Raw genomic sequence first — 8,951 nt, 5'->3', positions numbered from 1 at the left:
TCGATAGCGAACGATCGCGGTATAAAAGAACTATGAACTACCGAATTCCACTTCATTACGCGCTGGAACGTGAATACAGTTGGTGTATTTGTTGTGTTGTCATCTCGCTGCCCTACCGTGTGTTTGAATTTGTTCCGTGTTCAAGCCATTTTCAGTGAGACTGTTCAAAATGGCACTTAAATTTGTGGTACGTATCGCAATCACTGTTCATCACGCCTATCCCAAACCGAAGCAGTAAGGAGCTAATTTCGTTGCAGATCGCCGTTGTATTTGCTATCATCGCCTGCACGCTGGCTGCTCCGGCACCGGAACCGAAACCAGATCCGAAAGCTCAGTTCCTGGCAGCGACCCCACTCGGTTATGCAGCTTATCCATATGCCTATCCGAACTACGTTTCAGCGTACAGTGGTGTTCTAGCACCTTACACTCCTTACGCATATCCTAGTCTAGGTAAATTAGAGTAACAATTCCCGATGGAATGGAAATGAAAGATTGCTTCTTTTTTGTTTCTTCTACGACAGCATACAGCTACAACTATCCTTATGCAGTTCTGTGAAGAAGACCCACCGTAAATTGAATGCCGTATTTTTCAGCGTACATACGCTATCCATGTATAACATCTTTTTGGCTAGGCATTTGAAAATGATCATGTATATCATTTTTCATGCCTTCATGGCACCTAAACTTTGGGTAAAAAGGTGATTGTTACATACAGGAAAATACAGTACTACAAAGCACTTCAAAATAGAATTAAAAATAAATGAAAAACCCAACAATCAAGTCTAATGTTTTCTTTTTCATGTTGGTGAATTATATGCTTATTCAAATAAGAACCATTTTTGTAGTAATCCAAGAGTTCGTGCATTGGTTGACTTAAGCGTTGGCGTTGCATGGCCTTGAAAAACGAGAATTATAAACTCTAGTAAAATATTAACAAATATCGTACAATCAGAACTAACCTGTCTACTATTCTATAAGTATTATTTTACGTCCACTACCGACTCCATGATACGATTAATTTGTTTTTATTTATCACAGCATAACAGCACGCAACCATTCTGCTAAACTAGAACTGTAGAGCTAGATACGATACTATAATCGGTTGGCTTCGCATACGTCAAAACAGAAGCACAGATGTTGCAGTTCAGATTAGTAGTTAAATTGTTATTAAATTACACGCTTGGAAATTAATTGATTTTCAAGGAAAATTAAAGATTAGGCTCCTAAAACGAATCAGCTTTTTGGTACTTTGATTACATGACGAGTGCCTACTAGAGCACCGTCCAATAGCGTCTGTATTTACGTCGCCAAACACGACGATGGGAAAGTAGTGTGTTGGTAAACAAGGCTGGTTACGTGGACAATTTTGTTTTCAATCGTTCTGCTTTGGAACACTTTGTTCAGTGCTGTTTCAAGATGGTAAACCACGTTCTTTTTAACAACGGTATCCATAATAAATAACCCATTTTTTCTATGTGTACCTCTCATAGGACGTTAGTGCGTTTTCCGGAGATGATTTTGATGTGAGCGCCTGGATAAACGGATCGTACGAGCGGTCGCAAAAGACAGCCGGTGGATCATCGACCGGCAAGCAGGCGTTCGTTTCTTCCCTCGTATCCAAGATGCAGCTGTATGTGCAGCAAATAAACGTCGCCCTTGAGCAGACTGGTGGGCAGGTGCTGAAAAACATCCCCAAAGTGATTAGTGACGCTAACATGCTGCAGATCGAGTCGGGACTGTTAAAACAACGCATGGATCAGGTCCAGCGAGAGATCGCGCACCTGCAAACAGAAACCGGCGATTGCATGGTCAGCCTCGAGCGGCTAGATTCGGTCAAGCAGCGACTACAAACGTCTAAACAGTGCCTGCAGGAGGCAGACGGTTGGGGGAAGCTGGCGAGCGAGCTGGACGATTTGCTCGAAAAGTCGGACATTGAAGCTTCGAGTGGCAAGCTACTGTCGTTGCAAAAATCGCTAACTGCGCAGATAGGTCTACATGGGCACGCAGAACGTGAAAACCAGGTGGAGTACTTCAAGAATCGACTGGAAGCCCTCATTAGTCCGTCGGTTGTGGCCGCACTGCGATCGATGGACAGTGCCGCTTGTCGTCGGTACGTCACGATCTTCGAAGGAATTGATCGGCTACCGCAGCTACGCCAGTACTACCGAACGGTGCTGAAAAGTTTCGTGCAGGAGCACTGGCGTAGTGCCGTCGAGGGCAGCGAGAGCGGTGGAACTGATGTGCTGAAGGAGTTTTACGATATGCTACAGGAGCTGTTAAAGAACCAACTACGTTGGTGTGGTCAATGCTTCGGTGACGCTACCGATTGCGTTCTAGCCGTTGCGGAAGCACTGGAAAATATCGATCCCACCCGCGAGAGTATTGTACGGAGCGCGCTCAAGCGAGCGAACGATAAATTTTGGACCTTGGCACAATTTTCAAAGACCAACGTGACCGCCGGCGCGTTGGTGGAAGGACTGGTACGAACAGACATACGGTGTGATGATGAGGCGATCATAGATCGGTTGGCCGGGTCCATGTTTCTATTCTTCGGTATATTTCTGAAGGAGTACCCCACTCTGGAAAACGCTCACCTGGAAGCGACCCTTCACGGGCTAACGATCGTCGGTGCAACTCCTGCCGACAGCGTGCACAATTTGGAAAGTGCCAACGCCAAAGTATCCCGCTGGGCCGAGGAAGCTCTTACGCGCTGTCAGGAAATCACGCAGGACTGCGCTCTGCTCTCCCTCGGAAGTGTCCTGCAAAGCTACCTTCTATCGTTCCTCGAGCAATATAACAGAGTGCAGAAGCAACTTGCGGCTAGTCAACCAAACCACACCGACTGGAATCTGCTACAGTTGAGCGTCGTTTTGCTGCAGTACCTCGGCGCGTTCCGCCAGTCCGTGCACGAGCTCGAGCAAACGTTCATTCAGCATGTGCTGAGCAAGCAAGCCCAGCTGAGCGGACAGTCCACACGGGCCCACTTTGCGTACCGAATGCACACACAGGGTGATGCGAATGACCTGCGTAAACTGGCCACCACGTTTCAGGCGGTCTCGTCGGAAACAGCCCGGGAATACTTTACCGAGTTTCACGAGCGCATAAAGCGCACGTGTGAAGACATCCACGACACGATGCTGCGTATCGCCTTTTCGCCCATCACGAAACACTTCCGGCAGATGGAACCATCTTCCAACGCTTCGGCGGTCGTAGGGTCGACCGCTATGGATGCCCTGCCGGACTATAGCTACGCGCCGCAAGAGTACATCACGCTCATCAGCCAGTATTTGCTTACGCTTCCGCAACACCTGGAACCGTTGTTGCTCTCGCCGGCCTCTACGCTGAAGACCGTGCTGGAAGTGGCTGATGCGCGGTACGGCTCGAACCGACCATGTGCTGACGTTTTCCTCGGTCTGGTCGTCGAAGAGTCGGAGGCCCTTTACGTGGAGCAGATAGAAAACATCTGCTCACTGAGTGTGTCCGGGGCGAAGCAGCTGGCCACGGATATCGGTGCGTTACGTTTTGTACCCGGTGCTTGACGTCAACAAACTTATTGACTTGTTTTCTCCAACATTTCAGAATATTTCGGCAGTGTGCTGGAAGAGATGGGCCAGTCGCTGGGCGGGAATCTACAGCAAACGGTTAAACTGTTGCGTGCCCCTCTGGAGTCATACTCGAGTGCTGCGGCCGGTTGTGATCCGGAGCTGGTTGCTGCGATTCGCCAAAAGCGTAACTTGATATCTTGTTGAACGCTGTCAGGAAAAAGTGGCCTGGTGGTGCTTATTTGTTGGTTCCAAAATCAGTTTCTATCGAATTAAGTCAAGAGACACCAAATACACGAAAATACGCCGAATTTTATTATTACTTTGCAACATACTGTCGCTTATTTCCTTTCGTACACTCGTCGTTTTGTTCTGTATATTGGCCGCGATTAAGATTTATCGTTATTTAAAATATAACTTATCCATCTTGCAATCACGCATTCGACATTTAAAATCCGTTGTTAAAATGCACTTGAAAAGAAAAACAAAAATTCCTACCGAAAAAGTTCTCCGTGCAGAAAAAATTCATCTCAAGTCGCAGTTTTCGATTTTTGGTCACCGTCTAACTGGGACCGTAATTGGTAATAAGTTATAAAGCGGAGGCCTTGAATCCATCTAAACTGGACAAAAACGGAGAAATCATCCGACTTCAAACACCTTTCCGCACATTTAGATCAGCTGTATCTTTTATAGCACACTATATCGTGTTTGTGCCATCATCGCGTACATAAATAATATTGAATACACATTTATTAACCTCCCAGCAATGTTTCAATTAGATTACAGATGCAAATTTAGATTTCATTTAGTATAAAAGGAGCCATTTTTATAAAAGAAAAAAAAATCCATGGTATATGGCATGGCAGTTGGGCTAATTTTGTAACTTACAAAATAAAACTCCTTTGAACAGCAACAATCCATTTTGTACAGTTTAGAATTATTCCCGAATGGAACATTTTTTATTCTTCTGGTTTCGGCAGACAATATGCCGTTTAACTCCTTTTGGGGACAAAGGATGTAATTTGATTTAATTCACAAATCATCAATTAGAAACAAAAGCTATTGAGGTACTAATGTAAGCTGATCCCCGGACAGCGGACTTAACACATTGCATGCCATGTCAGTCAAAGAGTGACTGACGGAAAATTTGCTAGAATGCCATGTCACCCATTTTTGGGTTACGGCAAAAACGCTTCATTTTAAAATGCAATTTTTGAAAATTTAGAACAGCTATTTTTTCCACTTATCACATTTATGACCAAAATGAAATAAGAATGAACGCAAAGAAAGCCAAAAATTCATTACAAACGTAGAACGTTAAGAATTAGAGTCGACGGCTCTCACGTATGAGCAAGAATCGCTTGAATCGTAGCACGCAAGGTGTTAAGGAGCCACAAAACAGAAAGAATTTTGACGCATAAAAACGCTTTACGGGCTCCGAAGAAAAGTATCGAGAGAATCCAACATTGTAACAAAGGGCGCAATAACAAAAATTCTTAAACCAATGCTGCATACGGCAGTGTAGCGATCTGATTTTAGTGACACAAAGCTCACTTTTCGTTCGACTACGAAATGAAAAACGGATACTTAGTGATTAAATTGATTCGACATAAATATACACTTTTGTTTTTTTTGTTAATTTCAGATTGAGTTTAAATCAATCAGTGACCTGCTGTGCTTCCCGTGGTCACATTTTTTTCTAGAAACACAAACAAAAACTTGAGCTAATTTTAATAGTAACAAATTTCATCTATCCGATTGTACGATAAATAAAAGCGACACAAAAAAGGCAATATTTACACACGTTTAGCTTGGTGCTGTTGCTAGCAACTTAACGCTTTGAATCATAAAATGTTTTACCAAAAATGACGGCTATTGCTATTCCATCTCCCATGCGTTTGATTTTATACAATTTGTTGGAACATAATGCCTTTTCGCGCAATTTCAACGCACAAATATACGAATCATAATTATGTGACTTGTATGGCAGAGAGGCATACATGGAACTTTTAACTTATGTTCACATGACCATATTTTCCTATGCTTGTTTTTCTTAGTAGTTCCTTGAGAAGCTAGAAAAGCAAATTCATACAGCTTAAAAAAACTCTTTATGTATAGTCGTAAAACTATTTGCCCAGCGAATGCATGATTGCAATCCTGCCCGGAGGTAACCGTAACCCCCCTGTTAGCACAATTTAAGTTCGACACAATCAAAAGTTCGACTTGTACGGTAACGGCGCGGCTTTTACTAATTCGATTCATACGCTTGTTCCGCATCGTCGCCCCCGATGGTGATCATCATTTTTTCGTCCGAACTGTCGTTGCTGTCGGACGATCCCGTATGGTTCGATCCGAGTTCCTCCTGCAATGGTCAATAAAAAATGGATAATCAAACCTTTCCCACCGGTAATCGACAGAAGGAAGTTAGGGACGCTACTGCTAATCTGGAGACTACGAACATCCTTTTTGCAAGGAAAATTATCAAAAATTACTGCTTAAAAATATACCAACGCTAATACAAATACCACGCTCTACTTTATCTACGAGATTTTAATAATATAGAATACTACTCAATTCAAGACGTCTGTGGCGGGTTCGAGTATTATGTGTTTTTTGTTCCTTTTGGCTTCTTTACATGTTTTACCTTTTCTTCGGCGTTATAAGCTGCGGTCGAGGAGGTTGGCGATAGCCTTTCCTGGTCCAGTTCGTCGTCGTAGTCATCCATTTTGTAGTCAGTGTCATCGATATCTTGGATTTCCTCTTCCTCGTAATTAAGTTCATCGTCAGACTAGACGAAATTGACGCGAACCCGACACACATAGCAACGTCCGATACAAATGTCCACAACATCGCACAAAAACCATAAGCATTTACGAAGAAACAGTGCGTGTTACAACGACACCATTATAACACACCGTCATCGATGTGTAGATGGATAGGAGAAAAAAGCACATGGAAATTGGGGAAACAAAATATTGGAAAATAAAAATAAAACATAATTAACTACAAAATAATATCCAAAATACTTGGAGATATGTAGAACTCGTACGTTTTGTACAATACATCATGCTGTAATGATGCATGCGATCCAAATTAGGTAGAAATTATGCGAATATAACTCAATCTCTCAACGTTCTTGAACGGTATACTAAATCAAGATTAGAATGACGAGTTTTTAAACTTATACCCTTTGGCATCGAATTCTACACGGTACTCAAGACTAAAAAGAATCATGCGTGTGTGGAATATGTCATAAGCGAATAAATCGCAGGAAGGAATTAAAAGTTGGAATTTGTCAAAGCAAACTAAACGAAGAAGCAAACAGTGAGTCTAGCAAAGTCTACCGATATCTTACATTATCCCGCTTCAGTTTGCTGTGGGTGCGAATGTGCTTCGACAGGTGATCGCTTCGCATGAACTTTTTGTTGCATTCGGTGCATTCGAAGCGCTTCTCGCCCGTATGTGTCCGCCGGTGTCGCTGTAGCTCGTCCGATCGGGTGAACCGCTTCCCGCACGTGCCCCAGTTGCATATGAAGGGCCGCTCTCCTGCAAAACAATGTACCGAACAAACGACAAAAGGTTACTGACGAATCTGTCACTTTTCTTGTCCATATCATCTCGAAAGGTTTTCCACTTACCCGTGTGCCACCGAAGGTGTGCCCTCAAGTGGGACGTTTTGCCGTACACCTTGTTGCAGCCGCTTACGTGGCATATGTGTTGCTTTTTCCGATCCCCCGGCCCATCGAACTTTGTTTCGCAGTTCGGACAGGTGCAAGCGACCCGGCGTACACGTTGCCGGAGCGTCCCATTGATGGTGTGCGTTGCCGAGATTATCCTTGCCACTGTGTGCCGCCGGCGCTTTTCCGTCAATGGTGCTATGGGAGTCGGTAGTAGGGCTGCTCCTACTATACCCGCAATTCCTCCGCCACCTCCGGCACCGGCATTTGCCGTCGTACCGTTTCCGATACTTACGTTAACGGACGTGGCGGACGTAGGATTCGAAGAGCTGACAACCAGATCTCCCTTAGCGTTATGATGCTGATTAGAGCTTGTTGTCGTTGTGGTCGAGCTGACGGTTGGAACAGTGGGAGAATTGCTAGGTACGCCCAGCGCTCCCATGCTTCCACCGCCATTGACCGCCACTACCTGAGCAGGAGAACCAACGGAAGGCGTGAATAGAGTACTGGGAGGGATGGTTGTCGCTCCGGTTCCTGCTACCGCCGGTGTCGTTGGTATGAGTTCCTGCTTCACAAAGCACTTAGCGGGTTCGCTTGGTTCCTGCTTTATACTTGATAGTGGATGCGCCGTTGCCTGCTGTAGAGCCGCTACCATAGACTGCTGCTGGTGCTGCCCTGCTTGAGTGACCGGGTTCAACTGAGGCTGCGACGCTGCTGTTTGCGGTTGAACCGGTTGCATGAAATTTGACGGTATAACTTGAACGTTACCGATGCCGGGAATGTTTTGCACAGGGATCGCCTGCAATCCCCCAAGCCCAGGCATATGCTGACGCAGCTGCTGGAGCGTAATCGGTTGCCCGATTTGAGGTCCTCCAGCAGCAGCCGTTATCGTGATAGGTTGCGACAAACCGCTAATTACTTGCTGCTGGTGCTGCGGTTGCGCCTGCTGTCCCGCTCCGGCTTGATGGGCAGCTGCTGCGGCCAGCTGCTGGGCGGCAGCTGCGGCCACAACCTGCTGCTGGTGTTGTTGCTGCAGATGTTGTTGCTGTTGCTGCTGCTGCGTTTGCTGCTGCTGTTGTTGTTGTGAATGGCTACCCGTGTTGGAGTCCTGCCCCGTGGAAGTCTGCGCCGAGCTCACAACAATGGGACCATTCGGTCCGTTCTGTATCTGCTGGGCGGTGGCGGTTTGAGGCTGCTGTAGGATGATGTTTGGATGCATGGAGGCCGCTTGCAAACCGGCTAACGGATTCAGCGATGTGAGCTGTATTTGCTGGATTTGGCCGCTAGGTGTGATGATATTGGCCATTTGCGGTATCTGTGGTATCACTTGCATCTGCGGCTGAACTACGGAGCCAAACGTTTGCACTGGAACGTGAACCGTTTGGTACACGGTCTGCCCGTTAGCCGTCGAGATGGGCATCTGCACCGGAATGGTCTGCTGCATTGGAAACTGAACCACCTGAGGCATCGCTGCACCCGCGGGACGAACTTGTACATTTTGTCCTAAAAGAAGAGCAAACAAAAACACAGATCTTATTAAAGAATTCATTGCCCATTTATACAACAGCTGGAAATAAACATTTACATTTAAAAATAAGTACACTAATGTTAAAATAAACAGGACAATACTGATATCTATTAATCAACCACCTCTACCAAGTATTCTAGGAGTGATGGAAATGATAAAAGCTCTACAACGGTCAAGAACGGCGCACAAAAACAGTCCTCGAGC

General features: G+C 45.3%; 2 protein-coding genes across 2 annotated transcripts in view; one reads left to right on the top strand and one right to left on the bottom strand.

The window, feature by feature from the left end:
- Nucleotides 1-1,319: 1,319 nt before the first annotated feature.
- On the top strand, nucleotides 1,320-4,033 carry LOC128730495 (conserved oligomeric Golgi complex subunit 7). Its single transcript, XM_053823544.1, has 3 exons — nucleotides 1,320-1,419; nucleotides 1,491-3,510; nucleotides 3,580-4,033. The coding sequence occupies exons 1-3, from the start codon at nucleotides 1,417-1,419 to the stop codon at nucleotides 3,747-3,749; spliced, it is 2,193 nt and encodes a 730-aa protein (XP_053679519.1). The 5' UTR covers nucleotides 1,320-1,416; the 3' UTR covers nucleotides 3,750-4,033.
- A 1,757-nt stretch (nucleotides 4,034-5,790) lies between these two features.
- The window catches only part of LOC128731752 (putative mediator of RNA polymerase II transcription subunit 26), a 6,235-nt gene continuing 3,074 nt past the window's right edge, over nucleotides 5,791-8,951 (bottom strand). The window contains exons 5-8 of the mRNA XM_053824890.1: nucleotides 7,181-8,722; nucleotides 6,898-7,088; nucleotides 6,187-6,330; nucleotides 5,791-5,904 (exon numbers count right to left, since the gene is read on the bottom strand). Coding sequence (XP_053680865.1) covers nucleotides 5,791-5,904; nucleotides 6,187-6,330; nucleotides 6,898-7,088; nucleotides 7,181-8,722 — 1,991 coding nt within the window. The remainder of the gene's footprint in view (nucleotides 5,905-6,186; nucleotides 6,331-6,897; nucleotides 7,089-7,180; nucleotides 8,723-8,951) is intronic.

This window comes from Anopheles nili, chromosome 2, assembly GCF_943737925.1.
Source record: "Anopheles nili chromosome 2, idAnoNiliSN_F5_01, whole genome shotgun sequence".
In the NCBI taxonomy this organism is placed as follows: Eukaryota; Metazoa; Arthropoda; class Insecta; order Diptera; family Culicidae; genus Anopheles; species Anopheles nili.
This window is presented reverse-complemented; position numbering and strand designations above follow the sequence as displayed.